The following is a 26,303-nucleotide window of genomic DNA, read 5'->3' on the forward strand; positions in this document are numbered from 1 at the left end:
GGACAGCCGTCCCGGGCCCCGATGACCTGAGGAGCCCCAAGGCCCGCCACCCCCCACTCAGCCTTCTGTCCCTCTCAATCACTTTGATGTTGTCCCCCCTGCCTTCCCTTCCCTCACATCTCTAGTAATAGAGACCAGGACATGGGGTGAGGGAGTGCGTTATTGTGATAGAACGCAGGGTGAGGGAGTGCGTCATTGTAATAGAACACAGGGTGAGGGAGTGTGTCATTGTGATAGAGTGCAGGCCTCAGGGTGAGGGAGTGCGTCATTGTGATAGAGCACAGGCCGCAGGTTGAGGGAGTGCATCAGTGTGATATAATGCAGGTCACAGGATGAGGGAGTGCGTCATTGTGATAGAACGCATGTCGCAGGGTGAGGGAGTGCGTCATTGTGATAGAACGCATGTCGCAGGGTGAGGGAGCGCATCAGTGTGATAGAACGCAGTCCGCGGGCTGAGGGAGCATGTCAGTGTGATAGAATGCATGCTGCAGGGTGAGGGGGTGTATCAGTGTGATAGAACGCAGGTCACAGGGTGAGGGAGTGCGTCATTGTGATAGAACGCATGTCGCAGGGTGAGGGAGCGCATCAGTGTGATAAAACGAAGTCCGCAGGCTGAGGGAGCATGTCAGTGTGATAGAATGTAGTCCACGGGCTGAGGGAGCATGTCAGTGTGATAGAACGCATGCTGCAGGGAGAGGGAGTGCATCAGTGTGATAGAGCGTGCGTCGGGTGCTGAGGGAGCACGTCAGTGTGATAGAACGCCAGCCACAGGGTAAGGGAGTGCATCAGTGTGAAAAAGCGCAGGGTAAGGGAGCGCATTGGTGTTACAGTATAGAGCGCAGGCTGTGGGGTAAGGGAGTGCGCCAGTGTGATAGAGCCCAAGTTGCGGGGTGAGGGAGGGCGTCAGTGGGAAAGAACGCAGGTTGCAGTGCGTCCAGTTTATGTTCCAACAAAAGGGGGGATTGATAGCTTTTGAGGTGGTGGGGGCACTTTATTTAGTGCTATGTACAGTAAGTAAATAAGACACAGAATGACAGGAGAACATTTTATTGTTGATACAGCAGAATGTTCCAGGACAAAGAAACAATAGCCCCTAATTCCAGGGTTACTGCTTCAATTGATGACAAGCTGTTGGTGGGGCATAATCCCCTCTCTCCAATGTACAAAAATACGATTCTATGTAAACCAAACCTTGCCTATTCCCTCCCCTGCCACAGGTTTAAGATGTAGGATACCCTGATATGGGCCCTTCAATTAGCACCACGTAAGAATGACACGAGAGCGACACTGACCACATTTACGTGTGACAGCAGCTGATCCATGTCACACTCAAAAATGTTTCCCTTCGTTATAATATTAAAACACCAAATATTCAAATTCCAGAAACAAAAAACTAAACTGTAGAGTTACACAGATGTGACCTCGTACACTTATCCTTTTTTGTGACATACAGTATTGTACCGAGCGATTATTGTGCTGCTTATTTTTACAACAGTTTTGTTAGTTGTTCCTCCACATTGTGCTATGGCCCCCGTACACTAGCGAGGGACTGCCAAAATTTCCCCTGGCAGCCGGGAATATTATACATGTTAAAAAGTCTTGATTCCCCGATTCCCCACCGATAACCGATCAGCAGTTGGGGAATCAGGGAGTAGATGTATGGTGGCCTTTAGTGTACTCGATTCTTAAATTGTTGTTGAATAGTTTTTGTTGAAGAGTTCTGTGTAAAAAGTCAGAGATAAATACTGGTGCATTGTGCAGGTCACTCCTATCGGGCAGCGCTACCCTAGACTTATCCCATTTCCCCAATTTTGCAACCACTTGCCCAATTTTGCATCTTAATTCCCCGATAGAGTACTAGGTAATAATTAGGATTAGTGTTTTGGCACACCTGTGTCTCAAAGACCATGGCGCGCTTAACATGGCTGTTTGGCACAATTTGAGAATAGGTGTATGTGGACACATCTGTGTACTTTGCCTGACCTGTTAGTTGTGTGTCTGCTTGTTATCTACACCATACAAGCTGGATAACATTTGACCTCCATTATGCAGTCTTTCTATGTTGTTGTTACACATCTGTGTGTCAGTTTATATGTGAATTATCCTCGTCACTCACAGCTCATGATACATGGAAACATGAGAAAACGCTCTGTAACTACTATGCCGTTGTATGATATTAGTTATTCTTTATCATAAAATAACATAGTAATTAAAGACATATTTTTACAGATCTTCCAGCACAGCCCAATTTTACCCCATGCGCAAGGCCAACAAACAAATTCTTTTGCTACTTCGTTAAAAAACGGTTTGAGCCAATTAACTGAATTTTAAAAAAAAGACGAAAGTGTTAGAAGCAGAGAGCATTGGGCACAGGGCAAAATGCGTTATGCTGGGAGAGCCATGTTTTCTCATTGCTTGACAAAACTAGGCCTGTGCTCAGCACACCCAGCGCACAAACCTGTCCAGAAATGAACTTTCAGTCAGTCTGGCATAATCGTGTTCTTTAAAGATGGCCGCACCCTCGCCCAAACTAAGTTGCTTCAGAACCTGCAAATCCAGGTCCTTCCCCACAGACACCAAAGTAGATACCACATTGCTCTTTTTCATGGCTGTGATAGCCTCCCCCAAACCATCAACACCAGTCACGCCGTCGGTGATAAAGACAAAGGATGTCTCTGCAAACCCTCGCGCACCTCTAGTCTTGTCATTCAGGATGTTGTTGATGGCATAGAGGATAGCATTTCCGATACTGGACGATGAGTCGTAGTAAATGAGACGTTCCAGCCCTTGGGATATCTGAGTTATGTTAAAACCGAGTGGGAATACTACAGCTTGTTGATCTTTTCCACCATACTGTAACAGGGCGACACGGACATTAGAAGGGTCGTCATCCCTTCTTGCTAGGGTCAGTCGTCTAGCTACAGTTTCAACAAAGGCCGATGCTTGTTGGAAGTTATGTTTTCCTATTCGCTCAGAGCTATCCAGAAGGAAGACAAGATCCACTGGTCGCTGCGTGCATTGAGCAACTGTAAGCTCTGTGGGAGAGAGATACATATACACAATATATATAAACATGAAATAATCCTACGTACTACTTATATATTGATGGTAGCAGAAAATCACTAATATGTTCCTTTGTAAGTCACGCGTTTCACTCAACTGTATTTTTGTGCGTAATGTAAGTGGCAACCAATCATATCAGTATACGTTCACAAAGAGACATGCAAAAACAGTAATACATCATAAAGCAATCACGTTTGCTTAGAAATGCATAAGCGACGCGTTTCACTTAACATTCCCTGAAATGCTACAATAAATCAGGATGTAACTATATCTCTGTGCAGTGGTGGATTCAGGGGTGGGGACAAGGCATGTGCCCCCCCTGTCATTTTGATCTGGATCCACCCGTACTCGTTCACACAGATCCATAAACGGTAATACATTACGATGCAATGATATGGGCACAAACTGCAATATAGATATAGGAGGAAAAAAGTGATATGCAATAATGACAGATTGTGACTAAGCAAAAGAGAATTGAGCACACAATGAAGACATTTCTATACAAGATTACAAAAATAAGACGACACAGATTCCCTGATGAAATAAATAATTTCCGCTATCACCACCGAGTATGTGCACTAAACTATAGTATTATATTTTATATAGCTGCAATAAATTACAATACAAAATTTTTCAATAGAGGTTTATGAATAATGTGGCCCTACCAGCATCCTGTCTGAGGACCAAGTTTATATCTCTGCCTTATGTGTATGTTAAATCTATATTATAGCTTTGTGAGTACTTGTTAAAACCTGATCATAATGACCTGTTAAACCGGTAACAGGAACACGCTACCTCTGTGCTAAATGGGGGTCAGTCGATGAATGTACGTTAGCAAATTCCCAACAGTCCATTTGCATCTCCTACAATGTCTGTGTGGACCATTCTAAAAGCGTCAACAAACAACTCAGTCCAGTTCTGTCTCTCCTCTCCATTGGAGAACTTGGCTCTCTCAGCCGTATAGACCATCATAGCAACAAGCTGGGAGTGCGTTGGGTGCTCGGAACTGGCCTTCTGGGACTCAAGGAATTCAGCAACCTTAGGTAAGGTTTTAGGAAAGGCGATCTCCATACCCTCTTCAGTAAGGTCGTAATTAACGATTTTTTCGGGGTTATGTCCCCTCCCACCTGCAAGTGAGTGTCAGAAGGACAGGGTCAAAGCTCCCTTTCCCCTGAGACAATTATCACTAGACTGAGAACATCTTGAAGTCCTTGCTGCCTGTTATCTATTTATAATACCCCCCCCCCCCCAACCTATTTCTAGAGGTAACCACTTTGACATACATAAACAAAGCGAGGTGAGGTGTTAGAACCAAAGAGGTGTTAGAACCAAAGATAGGATAGGCAGGACATGGCAGCATGCAGAGAAACCATAGCGACAGAAGCAAGCAGATGGAGTGGAGTGATCACAGTTCTCCATATCAGTACTCCAGGTGTGTTGTCATTAAGGTACATGGAACTCAGCAACAAAGAACCTGCAAGAGATATGACTCCCGAAAGGAAAATCCATGGATGTGTCCACCTCTATCTGGGATGTAATTGTGTGAACATGACCTTTTTGTATTAAGCATACACCAGGGTCCGATCTTGTGAAATGTCTGATTTTACACAATAGGGCAATGTAAGTGTCCAAGTTCGTGGTATGACCGGAAATATTCCGGACGGAGCTATCCCTGAAAGATTTCCGGGCTACACAACTTTCTGATCCCCTGAGGACCGCATCGCTGATTGCGGTGGCTCGGGAATAAGCATCATGCATGGGGATAATGCTCATGCTGGAGATCCCCACTGGTGATTGTGATCCCCAGGTGACCTCCCTGTGACCACTCCCTGAAATCCCCCCGGCACCCAGCACAATTAAAAAGACATATGCAGGGGTGTTTTGTTTTTAATTACCCACCACTGAAGGGGTTAAAAATAGAAAGATTTCAACTCGGAATATGAGAGCCAGTAATAAGTCAGATCCAGATGTTTTCACCATGTAAAACATACAACTAGGCCGATGTAATAGGAGACGAGTTTGAAAGTCAGGCCCAAAAACAGCTCTATAAAGTCGGACGTATCAAGAGCTGTTTTGTTTGGGTGAGTTAAAATTGGCAATGTTTAAAAATATGTACCAGTACAACATTGGAGCACATTTGTAACAAATCTTCTAACCTTAAAAATGCCAAATATACTTGATTTGTCGGATGAATGCGTCTTATTCACATCAGGATGCTAATCAGATGCACAAGCAGATTTTGCTGATTAAAATGATATACAGCATACCTATATTCTGTATGTAATTGTATCTACAGAAAAAATCATCTGATACATTATTTTCCAGTTAAACAGTGTAACATTATTTGTTATGCAAATATAGTCGCAATTAGACACAAAATATAGACAAGCCGCTAATTGTATGCCTCTGTATCTGCTTACCAATTAATGGCATGTACAGTGCAGGAGCTATTTTGAGAAATCACAGTAAATTTAGCATTTTTAAGGAGATAAATAATTTAATGTGCTCCAAATGTGCTCCTGTATCTCCACTTGGGAGCAGGTTTAATCAATTCTATTGCTGCCAAAAAAGGGGATGTTTAATGTTAGGATGATGTCAGCTGATAGAGAAAACCAAGAAAAATCCTTATTGACGGATATATATATAATTTATTATTTTTCAATTAAATTAATGGGGTTACTGGGGTTAGCTTATCTTCTGGGGGTAAAAATGAGTAGCTATAATATCACTTTATGTCCATCCACAGATGTGTCCTATAAAGGGGTGTGATATAGGGTTCCGAGAGTCGGGATCTCCCTATAAAGAAGTGGCGGTGGATGGTATTGGGTCATGGCAGCGCCAAAACGTACCCTCCCGCAAATGCTCCCGCAAATGAGTGCTGGGTTCAAGGGGCAGAGCTCCCGCTCATCAACTCTCGCCGGCACCCCCTGAAGTTTGTTGGAAGCGAGAGCAATACTGTCGAGTACCATCCGTGTCTTTTGCTGTGTCTGGTGTAGGGACAGCAAGAGTGTACCGCTACCATACCCTGTGTTACATCACACAGCCCACGATGTGATCGTATATTGGGCAACAATAGAAGCGGACACATCTGTAAATATCTATACTGTATATTTCATACATACAGTATTCTCAATACAAAACCGATAGATTTGCAGATATTGAGGGGGAACTGTACTGAGATGGGAGTTCTACTCCACATGGGATTCTATGGGCAACCCATCAGAATCTATGGGCAACCAATCAGAATCTACTTATTTATTTAGCACCTTCTAGAAGATAATAGGTAGGATCTGATTGGTTGTCCGTAGCAACATCCCATCTGATTTACTATTCTCATCTTAGTAAATTCCCCCCTGAGTCACTTTTATAGCGTTAGATAGTTAATGTAAGGTAAGTTTTTTGAAGACCATGATAAAAGTTTTATGTTAATAAGGTTCTACAAATAAAATATAATTAGCGCTGACAAAGTGCTTATTTTTCATCAACTGTTTAAATAATAATAATTCTTAAGATATTGGACAATTAGGGGTACATTTACTAACGCTTCTAAAAATGAAAAAGAGGTGATGTTTCCCATAGCAACCAATCAGATTCTCTCTATTGCAGTGATTCTCAACCTCGGTCCTCAGGACCCCCCAACAGTGCACGTTTTCCAGGTCTCCACACAGAATCACAGGTGACATAATTAGCTCCACCTGTGATCTTTTAAAATGTGTCAGTGAGGAATGAGTGCACCTGTACACCTGCAGGGTGGAAAACTTGCACCGTTGGTGGGGCTGAGGACCGAGGTTAAGAACCACTGCTCTACTGTCTCCTAGAAAATTGTTTTCCTTGTGTTTTCCAGTGTTGTCTTTGAAGCAGGACCTTATAAATAGTCTGCCACCTAATCATATAATGGTATAAAACAGTCTACTACAGTATAAAATAGCCAAAGGAATAATGCTATATAATAGAAACAACATATTTCATTATTTTATGCAGCACAGCAAGGAAACACCTAACACAAAGCCATCAGACGATAGCTTGATCTTTATTTTGTTTAGATTGTTAATAAGTTGGTTCCAGAAGTGGGGCTGCAGCGCGGTCCATAATCCAAATAGGGGAGCCACACCAACTGCCACCCCAATGCCAAACACCTCCCACCGGGAATCAAAAGCAGTTGTTGTGGCTGTACTGCAGTCTCACCTCTGAGATTTAATTGCTAAGAACTCGCACAAAAGTGCTCTTTTGTGTGAATTGGAGTGCAAATCAGATAGGTGAAGGGTGCAAGAAGGGCTGCCGGTATTAAAATACAGCGGCAATGGCAATTTGCATCCTTCAGGGGGCAGATTCATTCCCACTCCCTCTTGCACGCACACATGTACCCCCGCACACATGGACACGCCCCCACACACAAATACACACACATACACACAACTTACCTGCTTGGCATGGCAGATCCGGACACACAATCTGAGGGTCTGCAAAAATAAAACATGTAAATCGTTAATGAATAAATACAGGTCCGCTAGACATTGCCGCACTGACATATTAGCATGATTACTTGTTTAGATAAAATAAAAAACATCTGTGAACCAGATGTTCTGCAGTGGACATGTCTCTTCCACACATGCAATGTACCTGGGCACAGCTGTTCCTCCATACTATCGATGAACTCATCCGCAACGAGCTCAGAGAAGAGCTTCATCTTCTGGACTTGTTGCTTATTGTCGCAGGCAATAGAAGTCAGGGTCTCGCCATCATCTTCCTTGTTAAACATGTCACCGATACCGATAGCATTCACTGTGACATTCCCGCCACACAGCGACTGTAGACGATCATCGGGATCTCTTGGGTCATGGCGCCCATCGGTGATCACCACAGCAAACACCTTGGCCTTCTCGCGTCTCGTCTCCTTGATCAGGTTGTCGTAAGCAAACTTCAATGCAGAAGGAGTCCACGTTCCTCCAGCAATCCATTCCAGACGCCTCACTGCCTCCTTGAAGCTTGATAGAGAGTCAATGCGGGGGTCATTCAGCTGAATGGCTTCAAAAGTGCCTTCATGACTGTACTGGACAACGCCAACTCGAGCACCTGTAGGAAAACAGTCATTTACAAAGGAAGAACCGCTACCGGTGGATGTTACATAGTGATAGCCTTTGCCCTTTGCTCTGCTTAATAACATCAATGGATGTTGCTGTACAAGTACAAGAAAAGCCCAAGGTGAATTTATTAAACACTGGCTTTCAAATAGTGTATTGTGTTCTACTGTAGTCAGCCTGCTATTCCAAATATTATGTCACTAGTTAAAAGCACGTCAAAATGATGGCTTCTGCAATGTACTTATACTTTGTGCTGTGACAGTTACTTTCAGGCTGTCCCCAACGCCTCCTCCTCCCCCCTGTAGCCGGAAGGACCTCCGGTTGTGTTGCTAGGGGGAGGAGGAGCTTGTCGGAGGTGTATGCCGGGAAGGAGGAGTAGGATTGGCATCTGCGGTGGGCGGCGATAAGAGGCCCATAGGCACCTATATACACCTTTGGGTGGCGATACCCTGGCCGGTGAAGACGCGGCAGCCGGGTCTATGTACATTTGAAATTGCTGTAAAAACCCCCAAAACAGGGGTTTTACCGCATTTTTCCCTTAGTAAATCCTGCCCAGTGTGTGATGTCAGCACCAGGCCGGACATGCCTGTATTCATCGCAGCCGCCTAGTAAGTCCAGGGCTAGGCAGCACTTGCGATGAGTATTTGCCAGTGGGGAAATCATTTGATGATCATCATTTTAGGTGTAGACTATGCACATAATAATAATAATAATAATAATAATAATAATAATAATAATAATAATAATAATAAAATCTATAGCATCATTATCAGGCATGTAGCTAAGAGTGGTTAGAAGATAAACATTGTGTGTGTTTGGCCATCTTCCGATCACATGAAAAGGCCCCAGGGATGCCATAACCAATTCTGCCCCCCAAAAATGGTAAAGTCAGACACTGATCCTATTGTACAGAACCGGTGCTATGCTTCCGCCTGTGTAAGCTCCACTTCCGATCGCTCGAGGTCAAAAGTCTGACCTGTCATGAATCGGAAGGATACTTGTGCTATTGTAAATGACTTGTGGCCTGTATGACTGTTTGGCACCTATGTCGGAGTTTGGATCTTTGGCAATGGATCCCAGTCTGCTCACAACGTTGATGACAAAGTTCTTCTCCAGAGAAAAGTTGGTGTAACCGATACTCTCAGAGCTGTCAATTATAAAGACGATATCCAGAGCACCACAACGCTTCTCACAGTCTATAAAGAAGAGAGACACAATGTCACTACGGTACAATATAAGTGATGTTGTCATATTTTGCAATTTCAGTAGAGGTAAGGAGTACCACCTCCTAGGGGCTATTGCTAAAAAATCCATTGAAAAATATTAGAATGATGCTCATACGTTGGTCAGAACGATCAGGCTAAGGGTGGTATTCAATCTGTGCCGCTTTTTCCACCGTTGGAAATAGCAGCACCCGCCTATTCAATGCTGCTTTTACCGACAGCATTGAAGGTAGTCATCTCTTTTGATGGAAACGGCCGCAGATTGTCGAATTCACAGCCGTTTTTCGATAATCCGCACCTGTTTTCGGCAATCCACTGACTTCCAGACACAAGACAGTCAGAACATTGAATTTCGGCTGTCAATTTACTGTCGGGTCAGATGAAACGGCCCGGGGATTCCGATGGTCGGGACGTTCCAACAGTCCGTATCCAAGATTGAACACCGTCCTAAGGGTCCTAAGACCACTGCAAGGGGGGCTAAGAGGCACAGGGGGATTGGGGGAGGCAGCAATATGAAGCAACCTTTAGGACAATGTTGTCACTTTTAAATCAAGAAAGTATATTTATGATGTTAAAATCAGGGCTAGATTACAAAATGGCCGTCACATAAAATGAGGTCCATTATCGTGAAAGCGTGTTGATGACTATCTGCCCAGCTGGCCCGAGGGTCGGCCGTAAATCATGAGCATTTTAATTTTCCTCACATATTCATGCAATTCTTCTAGTTTATGTATATAGAGAGACATTGGTACTGATAGTGTAGGGGATGTACACCCCAAAATGGTGCTGACCACACCCACACAGGACTGGCCACACCTCCTTTGTGCTTCTTACAATTTGTCTTTGAAAATCTTCGGTTCTAGGCCCATGCGACCCAACCACTGAATTATACGAGTGAGGAAAAAAATATGTAATTTAATCAATGTGAAAACTAACCGCAGCATCCACATGTCTCTCGGACGTATGTCATGACATCACATTCCTGAGAAAGAAGAACAATCGTGTCACGGCTATATAGCGTGTTACATTAATTTTACCCTACATTCTGAAAAGTCCTTCTGTTTGTTATACAGGTACTCCACCGATGATCCAGCACCTTGGGTTTCAACACTGTGCCGGATTATCTGTTTTGGCAGATTATCGCTGCCATCGGTAAGCATCCACAGCAGAAAAGCCCCCAGCAGCTCCACCCCCCCCCCCAAATCCGACTCCTTCCCTGCAGCCCACCCCCCCTGCAGCCTGACTTCTCCCACACGGTGCGACTCCCCTCCCCCCTGCCTTACTAAACCCTCCCACTGCTCCTCTAAAGCCTCCCACTGCCCCGCTAAACCGTCCCACAGCCTAACTCCCATCCGAATCCTGACTTCAATTGGCACCTGATGGGGTAAATTTACTAAGATGGTAGTTCTATTGAAGAAGGGATGTCCATAGCGACCAATCAGATTATATAGATTATCTTCTAGAAGGTGCTAAGTAAATAAAAAGTAGAAAGATTGGTTGCTATGGGCAACATCCCAACTTCAATAGAACTCCCATCTCAGTAAACTTACCCCGATGGGTCTGGAGGTGCCGGTGCTGTACATAAAGATTTTGCCATAATTTGTTATATAACACAGGAGTGAGATCACACAATACTTACCGTCAAGGCAGGGTCACCTGGAGGTCCAATGTCACCCTAGGTATAAAAGATAAATTGTATATAGACGTCACAGAACCAAACCTCACTAATGCCCTAGTATTGGAAGGTATTTTGGCAGAGAAGGTAAGGCCATGAAATATGTGTTTTTATATAAATGTGATATATCTGGTGTGTAGGTTATAGCCATGGGGACTGTTGGAGGGTTGGGTGATAGTAAATATAGAGTAATGTGTAACTAATCTGTATGGTCATATATGTACCGGAGAGCCAGGGCCGCCTGATGGTCCTCGTGTGCCTGGTTCTCCTGGAAGTCCTGGATCACCCTATGAAGAGAACAATGAGTATGACTTACTCTATGATTATCCTGGTAGTAGGAACCATACATGGTGCACACACTTTAACCTGACTGACATACGTACAGGTTCTCCTTTCCCTCCTTTGGGTCCAGATGCTCCTTTCAGTCCAAAGTCTCCTCGTCCTCCCTGTGGGAAAAGTCAACACAAAAGATGACATAGTGCACAAAGCAAAGAATACAATAGCACAACACTTGTATGTATGGAAGTTGTCAAATGCCCCCCATTCATACCATTTCCTCATCCTTCTTCAGGTTATTGAGATTTAATAATACAATGGGCGGAATGCAGCAAGTATTTCAAGTAACTAGCGACGCATGCCACCAGTCTCCGCATGCATAAAGTGGAGAGTGATAAACAACCAATCAGCTAGTACCTGTCTTTTGTTTCAAACCCAGTTAGGAGCTGATTGGCTGGCTGTTTATCACTCTCCACTTGATCACTTTTTTAAGCTTGATACATCTGGCCCAAAATCTCATAATATGAAAATGACTTCACATTTTCTTCATGTGTTTCCAAATTCGTAATCGCTTCACTATTTCCCTATGATGTCCCCCTGTCCCTATCATTCCTCCTTTTTGCACCCTATCTTATCCATCAAGTTAAGACAAAATAAAACATTTAGAAAAATTGTTTTAAAAAGTTTTATTTTGAAGACTGTGCATTAATTCTTTTATTCTGCTCTGTATTCTGTCTGCTCCACTACTTGTAATCAGTTCAATATTATAATAAAACAATTTGTCTTAGACCATAGTATATCTTACCAGTGGTCCTGGGGGTCCCTTGTCACCCTTATCACCCTAGGATAATACATAAGAAAATCGGTTACTATAAAATCAAGACAGAACCTAAAAAGTAGGTGTATTTTGTAGTCTTTGAATTCATACTTACTGAAGTACCCCGAGGTCCTGGGTAACTGATACCAGGTCTCCCTCTGTCTCCCTGTGAGTAAACAGAACAGCAATACAATATCAGCATCATAGATTTACTTGGTCACAAGATTCGTCATAGAGTAGTGTGTTCTTCATTTTACACATTATATTACTCGCTTTGTAGTTTGTTATTACAGGTTTAGTATCCAAATATCCGTTATCCAAATTATTCCGAAAACCATAGTCTCCAAAATGTACTTTAATTTTTTATTTTTTGCTAAAAACCCACTGGGACATCTGTAATTGGCACTACTGGGGAAATAACATGTAACTGGCACTCAGCGGGATAGTCAATCCAGGATCACGGCTGTCGGGCTAGCCCAACAGCCGTGACCCTGTCCCGTTCTCGGTCGACTCGACTTGAAATCGTCAGGCGGGATTCAATGTCCGGCCTGCTGAACACAAAAAGGGTGCGTGGCTATGAGATACGGCTGTGGATCGTTGAGCTGCGCCCGGGAGCTTGACAATCCACGGCCATTCTCGGCAGAACGGGCCCGACTGCTTCTAAAGTCAGGCCGGTTCTTCCAAGATCCCTGTTTAATGCTGTCAGGGAGGACAGCATTGAATAGGGCCCTGCCGCTATTTCCACCATAGGGAATAGCTGTGGGAGATTGAATACTCCCCTAAACATGTGCAAGGACATGATTGCTTGGCATTCAAAGTGAGTTTCTGAGATTGTACACAAGCTTTGTCTCATGTTTTAAAACCTTATTTCATGCACAAATAAAATATATTTGTGTGCATTTCATGTGTTTGATGTGCTTATACAGCATAAATGCAAGGTACCTCAAGATACATCATTCAAACATAAAAATATTCCAAAATACGGAATAATCCGTTTTTCAAAATTCTTCTTCTTTGGATAAGGGATACTCAGGAGAGGCCTGAAGTCCGTGGACTCAACTCAAGTGCACAGTGGGTCAGACAGTCTCCCCAGAGTTGGCAAAGTTTTTATTTGCCACCATTGTTAAATAATAAAAGCTGTAGCCATGTTCTGCATTATTTGTGTGTTTTTTCTGGTATGTTATGATTATTTAGGACAATAGGCAGAACAAACTGTATTGTTTAATCAATACATTTAAAACATAGAGATTTAAAGACACCTCGGAATTCTGTTATCGAATAAAAGGGCACGGTAGGTATTACTGTGTTTTTATTGAGGGCATTGGTTCTCAAACTTGGTCCTCAGAACCTCACACAGGTCAAGGTTTAAAGGTCACCCGTAAACCCCGCACCCACTGTTTTGAGGGCAGATTGGCAATCAAAGCCTATTTGAGCAGTATGAGAGGGACACAGACAATTAGTTAAGGGGAGATAAAAGGATATAAATTAGTTACCTTTGGTCCCGCTTGGCCTGGATTCCCTCTTTCACCCATGTCACCTGGGTCACCGCGTGACCCCTGCAAAAGGAAAAAAAAAAGCAAATAATAAGAAGATAAATAAAATTTGTGCCAATCTAAACACTAAGCTGACAATTTAATTTAAGATAGATAAATAGTCAAGAATCCAAGCAATGGACATACTTACATTCCTGCCGCCTACGCCAACAACTCCTTGTGCTCCCCTTGGCCCTGGTGCCCCACGATCACCCTTTAGGAACAAAGGCGGGTGAGTACATGATTAAATCAACATCAAAATATTTTTTTAGGTTAGGTTATGTCAGTAGTGCATGTTGTTATTTGCAGTAGAATTGTTAAATTCATTCATTTCTACTGGTTATTCCGATGTAATCACAATGTTTAAACATTTAATGTATTGAGAGTTCTCCTAAAAATGAACTCCCGTTCTAATAACGCTTCTACCCTTACCCGTATTTCACAGCACATTACTGTTAGGTTCGACTACATACAACTGTGACAACAAAAATAACACATCGGGTAGACAGGAGAACGGCTCTGTAGGCACCATTATTAATCTTCATGCTGGCCATGAGTGAAGTGTGATATGGGAAGGTGAAGGTAATACATGGGTTTTCTCCTAACTGTAAGGGTAGGGGGATTCAATTAGCCATGGAACTTACCATAAACCTTTTGCTCCTGGGTGAAGAGCTCAGAGCTATTCAATTACTAAATGTGGGGTACACTTGGTGCAGATTTCTGTTCGCACCTTAAGAAGGTCCCGCAATTACATAATCTCAGGCACTTAACCTGGGATCTATGCCCACCCCCACCCCCATTTACCTAGGTGCTGACTTACTGCTAATTGAATCCCCCCCCCTAAATCAGCTCCTATATGTAGAAATGCATTGGCACTTAACACAGGGCTTCAGTCCGTTGTTTGCTGTTGGTGCACTGTTGGGTGTTTTAGCATGATGTGACTGTGTATGTGTGTAATCCTGTCACCAACAACTCACCTTTCCTCCTTTCACACCAGCTTCACCACCAAGACCTCTTGGACCCTCTGGACCAGGATCTCCCTATAAATAAAAGTACAATATAACATGACACAGTAGCCCAATTATGTTTTGAAGAGAAGTCTATTGCACTATTTAATGATCTACTGGAACACAAGTGTACCAACCTTCTCTCCCTTGGGACCATCAGTACCAGAACTTCCTTTGCTACCAGGATCTCCTCTACGACCCTAGAAGAAGACGGAGAGTGAATATATATGAAGCAGGACAGAAGTAATAGCTATAGAGGAAAACTATAATCCAAATAAAACAGACAGATCGTGTTTAAGGCAACATCCATACAGTCAGTGCGCATTAGACAGAAACTAGACAAACAGCATCTTACTGGCTCTCCCTTGGGTCCTGCTACGCCAGCTCCTCCTTTACCCCCTTTCACACCTGGTGACCCTGGAGCTCCGAGGTTTCCTTGGGGTCCCTAGGAGAACAGAAGGGGGATTAGCGAAATATAGGATATGGAGAGATAGACAGTGTATTATAACAAGGAAATTTCTACGAATTGGAATAAATATGTGGATGAGAAATAATATAAAAGAATATAAAAACATAACATTAAAAATAAAGACAAAAATAAGAAACAATAAGGATCAGGGACATGGAGAGATTCATTTTAATGAAGAAATAAAGAAAGATAACTTAGATTCAAGGCCGGTTTAAAAGAGAACAGAACACATTAAAACTACAGACCAAGACGTACAGTACTGTACAGCTAGGAGTCAACTCAATTCGAGGCGAGGGAGGTTAGTTACCATAATAATGGTGGGGAAACACCATCAAGGGGCTGCAACTTGCCCCCTTGCAGCCACACCTTGCTCTGGACTCATGGATTTTTGTTTGGGGCTGCAAACAAAATCAGCCCATGCCGTAAGTGCAGAATATAACCGCATCTAACTGCAGATGTGAGAAAATCACATGTAATTGAATTGACTCCTGAGAGTGAAAAGACAACATTGCCAACAGTGACACTATAACTGAGGGTATAGAACAGAGGGCCTGATTCAGACATGCGCGCTGGGCTGTGTATATTCTCTGCCTAGTGAGCAGGTAAACGTCTCCCCGTCTTTGTGGGTATGCCCATGAGACGCTAGGCGGACCCCATCCCCAGCACCATCACGGCGGGTCTTGGACATGAGCATATTCAAACAAGCGAATGCGCAAACCCCAACCATTGGGACCGGGGGTGAATTCGGATCTGAGCGATCCGTTATGAATTGCCCCCAGAGTTGTAACAACATTTCTAGACATCAATAATTATTCAACCAAAAACCCTGTTTAATAATTCACCAGACATCTGAGCAGTTCCGATGCTTCAATATGGATTCAGCGAAACATTCCAACAATCTCTATGATGCACGGAACGGAGTCAGTATAGATCTTGCGGTAAGATGCCAGAATACACAAGGCTGGATCTACAGCAGCACAGGAGTCATTAGGAACTGGTTTATGTGCGCTCATATCTTAATACCTTATCTCCTTTCTCTCCAAAATTCCCCGAAAGACCGCTACGCCCAGGTCGGCCAGGATCACCCTGTAAAAGAAAGAATGCAGGATTTATAATGTATTCCAGAAATAGATTAAAAACTTGAATTATTATTCTTAATATTTTAGGCAATGTTCATGTACTGGTATGTTAATGTATGATTTGGCACATTCCGTTATGCATACACTATAAACTCCATGTACATATAGTAATAATATAACACGGTATGTAATGCTTTCAACGATACAGACATGTAGATGCTGTGAAATAATCGGTATTGCTCTTAGGATGAATTTTTGTACATTTTACAGTTAAACCTATAGGATAAGAGAATATTATAAGTGTAACATGATAATATTCATTTCGATTGACATTATAGTATAAGTTAGGGCTATTCAATCCCAGCGCTATTTCCGCCGGTGGAAAAGCCGTTTCCGACAGCAGTGAAGGCAGTTTTTGACAAAACAGATCCAGCTTGAAACCAATTCGTTATTCATTATTTATTTACCGACTTTAAAACAAGTCAGATCTGTTTTGTTGGAAATGGCCGCGGATTGTAAAATTCAAGGCCAATTTTTGACAATCTGCAGCCGTTTTTGACAATCTGCAGCCGTTTTTGACAATCTGCAGCCGTTTTTGACAATCCTAGGACTTTCCAAGACTCGACAGTCGGAACGTTGAATTCCGACTGTGGAGTTTCTGGCGAGAGAATTTAAAACGGCCCGGGATTCCGACTGTAGGGACGTTCCGACAGGCGGAATCCCAGATTGAATACTGCCTAAGTATCAGCTATAATAAAAAATGATTTACAAATGGACATTGACAGTGGAGTATTCAGTTGGATATAAAGGAACTACCCTGACTAAGGGCCTAATTCAGAGATTTATGTTAATTTGATGTTAACGCACATCTCCGATGTTTACAGATACGCATCGTGTATGCGCAGGACCTGCACTGGACATGTGCACATCTGGGGCTGTGATCTCAGTTTTGTGCCCCAATAGCCGCAGCATGATTGGACAGTGTGTTTTTGCCCTACATCCCAAGTAACCTAAGGGTTATAAAGAAGTCCAAATCATCTCTTGACTCAGCAGCAAATCCCCAGAAGCCGTCAGCGTGCGTCTTAGTAACTTTACTTTTGCATAATTTTGCCCAGCTGCTGCGTACTGAGAGCCTGATTCGAAAAAGTTGTTCCGTTTCATACCAGTGTATTTTCTAAAATGATTGTGTAAATATTGTGCCGTTGTAGTGATGTGATTGGCAAAATAAGGAAAACCGATACGCTAACTGCAATACATGTCTTTCTGTTATATCTGTTACGTTGCAGATGGGCTCAAGTAAAGTGACATGGTCTACAACATTTTAGTGCCTATGTACCTACAAACAGCATCTGCCTATACTGGACTTTATATGAGCAGGGTTTTGAGACTACCGATACCCCACGTTACACAGATCAGTTGCAAGCCACACACCTTTACTCCTGGATCTCCATTTTCACCTCGGGTTCCTGCATCTCCTGGGTATCCATCAGGACCCTAAAAATATGAGTTGGAGAAATTCATCCTGAGCTCTTTATCATAAGCATTGCCCTACTTGTTACAAATAGACATCATTACTGATCACTAAAATATAATAATACATTTTACCAAACTTTGACGAGTGCCTAATCGGGACTCCTGAGCACAACCGCCTGAAAGGGGTGTGGTCTCAGTAAAAGAGTGTGTGGTTTGCAGGAATGCCACGCCTCCACATGTTCATCACTGTGGGGACAAGCCCAACTCTCTGTGAGCTTCCAGCTATGCCCCCAGCCCCTCTCTGAGCAGCAGTAACAGGTGGCCACCCAACTAACCCCACCCCCCACTGCAGGACTTTGTGGCCTGTGGGTGGGAAAGCGGGACAGTCCTAAAAAAATGCCCCGACAGTTGGGAGGTTTGAATATAACATTATGTTATACCAGCACAACTTGCACACTGGTTATTTCTATTTGAAGTCAAAATATAACTTCTCATAGTAATAATATATCTTGAATAACAAAAGGCATTGGAATATGCAAAGCTGGGATCCCTACCGATGTGTGCAACCCAATTAATTTTTTTGCATTTCTTTCTTAAAAAAAAATAATTAAATAATAACATATAAATGTATTTGAACACAAAACTGAATTGGAGTTTGTGTGCTTAAATACATTTGTATTAATTCAAATTTGTGTAGCTCAGACGATATCTTCTATTCCAGCCAACATAGTATCACAGGATAACATATTTAGGGTGTAAAGAATGCAATTCTCCAATTCCGACCCAAAAATGATCAAAATCGTCAAGTTGGGGATTTTTACCACCTTATTAGAGAAATACACAGTAATGCAACTGTAAATAAACTATTCTGTAGCCTCACCTTGTCTCCGGGGTCTCCCTTACAGCCAGGGGAACCAATGCGACCGGCTTTGCCCTAAGAACAGACAAGCGGTAGTTTATTTTCATGAAAATATTTTAAAACATGTTTTTTTTTAAATCAAGTTCGTCTTAAAAGCATGAAAACAGCTAACTTCAAATGTTACTAAAGAGACAATAATATAACTAAATATCATGGCACTTAGATTTCATTAGAAACATTGAGATATTAATGGACAATACATAATCAATAAGACCAGTTACAAGAAAGATTCATTCGGACATGGCCCTCACCAGGGTTATCATTAGTGGTTAAATCAGGTGGGGCCAAGGATTAAAGTGGTCCTAGAGAGCTGGTGGAACTCATTTCCCTCTGCCACCCAATTCCCCACCCTCCCCTTACCCCACAAGAGGCAGAGCTGGAGCCAGTGGTAGGGTTTTTGTCACCCCACTGCAATCTATCATACTTTTCTTTTATGTGTAGGGCCAAGGTGGAGGTTAAACTAGTTCCACCTCACCATGGCCCTTATTCTGATCGGTGCGGATATTCCCGCATTCTTACGGTGCGGTCCGTACGCCACGGTGTTTTGCCGCGTGCGGCCATCGTCCGTAGAAACGCCCACGTGTCCTCCGCATTCGGACGGACTCACTCTTTAAGAACAGGGCGTGTTTACGGACGACATACAAACCATGCGTGTGCGGGAGAAACACTCCGATTCGGCACGGTATTACAGAGTATTACAGAGTACGCTCGGGAATACCGCATCCGAACGGGAGCCAAGCGGTGCTACCGCACGTAAGCGGAGTATTTACGCCAAACAACCCACTATGAAGTATCTTCTGCTATACATCACATGACCCACTTATTCAATTACCTATCCTCATAAAAAACTGCTTATTTGGAATTGGAATCAATTAGATTCCAATATATCCTTACAAGCATGCCTAACACATGCATTGCACACATTAACCCTTACAGCAATTGAAGTGCATGAATATAAATAAATGTGTTTACTTTACCCAAAATGTGTGGTTTCATGAGTACATGTCAAATACACATGTGTATTGCTAGTATTAATATTCTGTCATGTCCATTGTTAGCAGTTTGAAAGTGTCTGACAAGTACAGCATATGTGGGTGTTTAGTACGGGTTCCTTGAAGCAGCAATGGTTTCAATTAAAGCACTGACAAGCGTCCTATTAGTGAGTAATGAGTAAAGGAGTAGATTCTATTGGGTTCAGGTGTTAATGGTTGTAGTCATTAGGCGTACGTTCGCCTACCGCATGAACGAGTGGTGTCCGCAAAGCAATAGTACACTTGTGGACACCGCACATTTCTGCCCTTTTTGATCGCGTGCATTCGGAGTGGTTTCCGAATGTACGCCCCCCAACATAAGTGTACTCCCCCGTGTCCGCCCATGTTTCCGCCCCGTTTTGCCCACTTTGAAACTACGCCCATGTGCCATTCCGCATGACGCCCATAATACGCCCATATTTCCCGACTGATTGCGGGCAACAGTTTTGGACGGGATTTTGCCGAACTGGTACGGAGTCTAGGCGTGGCACATGCGCGTTGCGTTCTCCACGCATGCGCAGACGGCGAAAAGACGCGATCCGTAAGAATGCGGTAAAGTCCGCGTCAATCAGAATAAGGGCCCATTAGAGGCTGTTCCCCTCCCCACTTTAACCGCTGGGTGGGGCTATTATGTACCAAATGTATACTAATGAAGGAAATGGGGGCTTCTCCACTGGAATCAGCAGTGAGCTGGGATTCCAATAATATTCCCTATAATGTACCATATTTCCCAGGACAGCCCCTGTGTATTCAGTTATGTATATATAGAAAGTTACAGCTAACGATTACAGTCCACATATGGAGAATAGGGGGTTCTGAGGCTAGCCACCTCTGACCTCCGCTTCACTAAGACGTGTCATGAGAAGGAATCTACCATCTAGTTGAGGTTACATAATGACAAAAAACAAATTAGGAACTGTGTATCACTTATGTTATAATTAGAGAAGACAATTTATAGAGAATTGTCATAAGTCTTTGGTGAGGGAGGTATGTAATTAGGCCATTTAGGGGGAGATTTATCAAACCGCCCAAGAAGGACAAGTCGCGGTGTTGCTCATTGCAAACAATCAGATTCTCGCTATCAGTTATTATAGTACTTTCTATAACATGATTGCTAGAATTTGATTGGTTGCCATGGGCAAGTTCTCCATCGGTTTTCGGTTTGATATATCTCTACATTAATGTGTGACTTTTCTACATGGGCTTGTTTTTCGATGAGTGGGAGAAACAAATACGGACAGGAAGTGAAAATCCTAAACCTTAATATTTGATTAGGGAATCAGCTCTGTATGGATATAGGTTGCTTGCTGGAATCATTTCATTATTCCTTTGGGTAAATTTGCCTGAAGGACCTCAGCCGAGATGGGTAATGGTAATCTGCCAGGGATCAATCTGACCTCAGCTTGTATAAAACCATGGTGGAACATATTAATTAAAACCTTTTCTGTAATACAGGTGACTAATATTTGCCCAACTTCTAGTGCCTGCAACACTATGATAATTGTTCTGAGGGATCTGATCCCCAGGCCATGTACAGTATGTGGCTTTACATCTTGCAAGTTAAATATAATCAGTATGATTAAAGTCTTCTTGGGCAGGGCCAGCTCTTCCATTAGGTGATTTTTTTGCAGAAGCCTAGGGCTCCAGAATCTAGGGCTGCCCCGGATTCTGACTATCACAAAATTATGGATGACTCAGAGTGAGGCATCCTGTTGATCTTAATGCAAACAGCAGGTGTTGAACTTCTAAGACGCCACCACTAGAATTTCACCTGAGGTTCTGGAAGTTGGGATTGGTTTGTGGGTGGTGGGAGCAGTAGGCTGAAGTTTTGCCTAGGGTGCAGAAACACCTTGCACTGGCCCTGCTTATGGGTACTGAAACTACCCTTCCATAGGTAATATATGTAGGTTAGATAGGGTACACACATTGCATACTGTAGCATGATCTCCTTACCTTTTGTCCATCTGTACCATTTCTTCCATGGAGCCCAACTAGTCCCTAACGTAAAGACAGAACAGTCAGTATTCCATACACATATAAATTTCAGCTTCTGAAGACTTGACATACACACAGACATGACAACGCCAACATACCTTCCTTCCATCTGTACCGTAATCTCCCTGGGAAACAAGAGGAACATGGTTATAAGGGAAGAAACATGGGTACAGAGTCAGATGTGAATTTCCGAGAACTCAAGCACTTACCTTTTCACCTTTCAGCCCTGCAACACCCTAGAACAGAAGAGAAACCCGTTATATGAGGCTTCTGTTGGTGCAATGGTTTGATATAGGTACTTACAGTTGCTATTGGTCTACTTCTCCGCAGAACCATTTACCTTTGCTCCTGGATATCCAATAGGTCCTTCAATTCCAGGGTCTCCCTAAAAAGATAAGAATGTGAGTGCACTGGGCAAGAAAAGTTTCTGGTCTAGAAAAACCACCTGGCATATGTAGGTGTGGTGGGTTACTCACCTGCCGTCCTTTAAAACCAATGGCTCCTGGTTCTCCTGCATTTCCTTTGGCTCCCTAAAAATGGGGGAAAACAATTAAGATCCCACAGTGATATTGGGCAGTGGGCAGGGATGAGGCAAGGGCAGGGGGTGGTTGAGGGATTGGGCCTCCTGCTTCTCCTCTGTTAGGTCTGCACTTGTTCTCAGTTGGAGTCTGATGGGTATGTCATATACATAGTAACTAACATTATAGCTATTTTTGTCCTTCTTTGGATTAGAGGATAACGGACACTCAGTCTATTGGAATACATTTTATTAGGATGAGCATGTTCCAGGTACATCAACTCTGTCTGAGTACTAATAACACAACACGATGACCAGGACCAGCATTAGTGGCACAGCACAGTGTCCCTATGGTCCAACGAAGGCCCTATCTGTGAAGTCTGTATGTTCTTCACGTGTTTGCGTGGGTGATCTCTTCATCCTGTCCCAATCATGTCAGTAGCTTAATTGGCTGCAGACAGCATGGGTGCATGATCCAATGATAGATGATTCTATTTCGCTATAGCATGCTATAGTGGGATACAGATGTAACCTCTTGGTAAAAGAAACATTTTTGTATTTACAATTGGGTTCCAGCTTTCCTTTAGAAACAAATCCCCATACATACTGATAAATCACTATGCTATAGGGATACATTTAAGTAAAAGGGGATCAGTTGGAAATAAACCTAAAAGGGTTATATGTGAAGACAGGGACAGATTGGGCAACCAAATCTGCCCTGGCATTTATGCATGCCGGGCATGCATGCACTACTGATCCTTGCATGCCGGAGTGAGGGGCATGGCCACGTGTTATATCCCGATCTCTCCTGGACCTGATCAGCGCACAGAGAGAGCCGCTGGACTTGCCGCGAGTCCAGCGTCTCTCTCTGTGTGCCGATCGGGAGGTGGTGCTGTCACCGCCAGTCTAAAATAATCAGCCCTGGATGGATAAATCGGCCCTTCTGGCTATTTGCCAGAAGTGCCAGATGGCCAGTCCCACCCTGTGTGAAGATAATTGGGTGCTTCAGTCTTACCTTCTGTCCTTTCTGTCCAGAATTACCAGGAGGTCCTGGAAGCTCCAGACAGCTCATCTTATAACACTGCAAGAAACAAGACACGAGGATTTACAGAGAGGAATGCTATATAGACACCCTGTCTTACCTTATTCTTCCCAGTAGGCACAGCGCCAGTCTTGCCCATCTATGCCCAATCATGCTCTGTTTGATACCATCTATGATAATTATGCCCACAGCTCATCTTCTATAATCATCAATATATCTTTGAACTCATGCTCTAGGTTTATAAAGCTACACATGCGCTTTGTCTAGATTAGATTACCACGTGCCTAAATAAAATAGTGTTCTCCCTTTTTACTGTAAAAGCAAACCCATGCATGCCACCCACATGAAATGAAAGTGAGGGAATACGTACCGCACCGTAAGCCTCGTGTTTCTGCGGAAAAGACAAAAATATATTAGACTCTGTAATATGTACATATCCCTAACATTACTCCCCTGTATATATTATCGGTTCCAAAGGCAGGATATACAGTGGCTAAATACTTTTATACCAGGCTGATCTGTATGAGTAATGTGTAATACGGAAGAAGTCACACTGTCATAAGTCCTTCTCTAAACCTAGATGCAGTGATCCAGAGGAGCAAGGCAGTTATCGATTTACCCTTACAGAAGACCCCATGATAATGGCGGTATTCAATGCTGCTGGGAGAGGGGGTTAAACAGCAAAAATCACCAAAAAGAAGCCACCCTCGCCGTTTAACCCCCGCACCAGCTGCTCACCCTATTGAAAGGTCCAGGGGAATCCTTGCAGGTGAGGATTCCCCAAACAGCGAGGTTCGCGGCTAATGCAGGGAGCCCGCTGCATTTAGCCGCGAGTCACCCCATTTTGGCAGCCGCACCCGCTGTTTCCACCTCTAAAAACCAAGCTAGGTGGAAATTGCGGTTGCAGGGGGGTCAGTTGAATACTGACCCGCGAGCTGTGACAGCGAGCAATCAGAACTGCTCGCTGTCACAGCTTGCCAAAAGTGCATTGAATATCGCCCTTTGTTGTCAGAGGAATTCCCTGACAACAAAGAATTATACTTCTAGGCTGCAGACTGTATAGAACCAATATTTATTTATTTATTGCTAAAGGCAACCATCCACTAATCACTAATTTGACCAGTTTTCACCAGATTCAGATAGATCTGACAGACCAATCTGAAGGAAAAATGACAAATCTGAGCTCCCTAAGATCAGAATTGCAGCTGAATCTCAGATCCATCTGACAACCAAATTTTAGGTGCTGCACCAAAGATCCATCTGATCTTATCGGTGGCCACACACACTAGACTGATTTTTTTTGCCGATCGGAAAATTTCAGACCAATCGGCCTGAAATCGGCCAATCTCGATCGGATGTGCGCTCCCGCTGATCTTTCGCACCTTTAAAGGCCCCCATACACTACGACGTGATTTGGGCTCAATTTCACCCGATTCTGGAGGATCGGACCGAGGAATCGGGTGAAATAGCCCAAATTGCATAGTGTCTGACATCCGATCTGATTCGGGGGAGCAGGGACCGGAGAGCAGGGTCTGGGGAGCTGCAAAAGGGGTAGCGGCAGTAGAGGTAGCTGCAGGGTCCGTGGTAGAGGCAGGCGGGGAGCGGGGACCAAAGAGCAGAGTCCGGGGGGGGGGGGGGGCGGTGAGTGGCGGGAGAATAGAAAAATCCTATTCAAAAGACTGGGCGGCCGCTGATTGGCTGAGAGCTCAGCCAATCAGCAGCCGCCTTGAGTCCTGTTGGAGAAAGTGCGCTATATAAATTAAACTTTCTTACTTACTAATCACATAAATACATTTGCCAGAATAACGGGTCTGTGTATTCAGTTCAGTAGCTTATCTGTGTTCCTTTGTACTGGCCCTATTCTGTTTTACGATCACGGTCAGCTGTCTGGTCCCTGAGCATGGCGTTCATCTAGAACAGGACAGGCCAACCTGTGGCTCTCCAGATGTTGTCAAACTACAAATCCCAGCATGCCTTGCCACAGTTTTAACACTCCCTTATAGAAAAACTGTGGCAATGCATGATGGAATTTGTAGTTTGACAACATCTGGAGAGCCACAGGTTGGCCAGGCCTGATCTAGAATGTGTTTTTTTGGACATTGGACCTAATTGTCGTCCATTCGTTCCCCTGTGTGTTTGCACAGGGGAGCGATGATGTGCAATTGCACATGTGCATAAACCGTTATATGCAGCTGCTTGGTGCGAGTGGCCTTAGTGAATTGAATATCAATTTGCCGGCCACACGCAAACAGCACTGTGGGTGGGCGGCATGGAGTGGCGGCAAGCAGTCGCGCCCATGGGCATTCCCATTTAAACGCTGGGCGTTCCCATGGAAGTTTCCACAAATCCATTCACAATTCCCGGAACAATGAAGACAATCAAAGAGTACCTGCCATCTGTGCACATTGGCAGTTGTTAGCTGGCAATACATCTACGGATTGATTGTCAGATTGGACTGGTTGGAACAATATCTGAATGGCAGTTTGGCAGTTTTCCAGCATTTCAAAGCAAACGGTCAACTGTCATTTACTCTCATCCATCACCAGGCTTTTGTTCCAACCAGTCAGATCTGACAGTCGATCTGTAGATGGATGGCCAGTTTTAAGTCTCAGGCATCCACTAATCTGCAACTGAGACAGTCTGGAAATGGTCAGTAATTGGGTGGATTGGAGCTGAGAGGTGAATAATGATTATGAGGTTAGTTCTTGCCCTTCGTCAGGTTTAGCAAGACCAATTATTCTTCTAATTGAAGTGTCTCTAAGTAACCCACAAAATGAATGTATTTAACAATTTTGTTTTCCTGCATTTTATTTGAATTTCTTGCCTAAGGTCACTGTGGAGGTGGAGAGCATTTTACTAAAGATCAATTACCTGTGTTGCTATTTAGACAGTAACAAACTGTTCATCCACTGAAATGCATTAGCAATGGTATAGATTTGGCTACAGTTTTGGTATTGATGGGAAATACTGGCCCCACTGGCCCCATTGGAGGAATTATTCTCCACCTGCTGGCTATAAGGAGTACTGCAGCCAAGAATAAAACTGACATTCACTCCATATACAGTAGGCACAGATTTATTTATTTATTTACAGTTTCTGATATA

General features: G+C 43.5%; 1 protein-coding gene across 2 annotated transcripts in view; it reads right to left on the reverse strand.

Moving 5' to 3' along the window:
• Positions 1-1,031: 1,031 nt before the first annotated feature.
• Positions 1,032-26,303, reverse strand: part of COL6A2 (collagen type VI alpha 2 chain) — a 36,801-nt gene continuing 11,529 nt past the window's right edge. The window contains exons 4-28 of one of the 2 annotated variants that reach the window (XM_083154619.1): positions 23,570-23,590; positions 23,173-23,238; positions 22,117-22,170; positions 21,981-22,025; positions 21,850-21,876; positions 21,739-21,765; positions 21,599-21,643; positions 18,576-18,629; positions 17,654-17,716; positions 16,167-16,229; positions 15,030-15,119; positions 14,812-14,874; positions 14,645-14,707; positions 13,819-13,881; positions 13,629-13,691; positions 12,251-12,301; positions 12,124-12,159; positions 11,426-11,488; positions 11,267-11,329; positions 11,007-11,042; positions 10,304-10,349; positions 9,188-9,340; positions 7,684-8,136; positions 7,485-7,523; positions 1,032-3,035 (exon numbers count right to left, since the gene is read on the reverse strand). In XM_083154619.1, the coding sequence (XP_083010745.1) occupies positions 2,437-3,035; positions 7,485-7,523; positions 7,684-8,136; positions 9,188-9,340; positions 10,304-10,349; positions 11,007-11,042; positions 11,267-11,329; positions 11,426-11,488; positions 12,124-12,159; positions 12,251-12,301; positions 13,629-13,691; positions 13,819-13,881; positions 14,645-14,707; positions 14,812-14,874; positions 15,030-15,119; positions 16,167-16,229; positions 17,654-17,716; positions 18,576-18,629; positions 21,599-21,643; positions 21,739-21,765; positions 21,850-21,876; positions 21,981-22,025; positions 22,117-22,170; positions 23,173-23,238; positions 23,570-23,590 (2,346 nt within the window). In that variant the 3' untranslated portion in view covers positions 1,032-2,436. The other variant, XM_083154621.1, reaches the window with a different exon arrangement.

Source organism: Crinia signifera, chromosome 7 (assembly GCF_055691185.1).
Source record: "Crinia signifera chromosome 7, ASM5569118v1, whole genome shotgun sequence".
Lineage (NCBI taxonomy): Eukaryota > Metazoa > Chordata > Amphibia > Anura > Myobatrachidae > Crinia > Crinia signifera.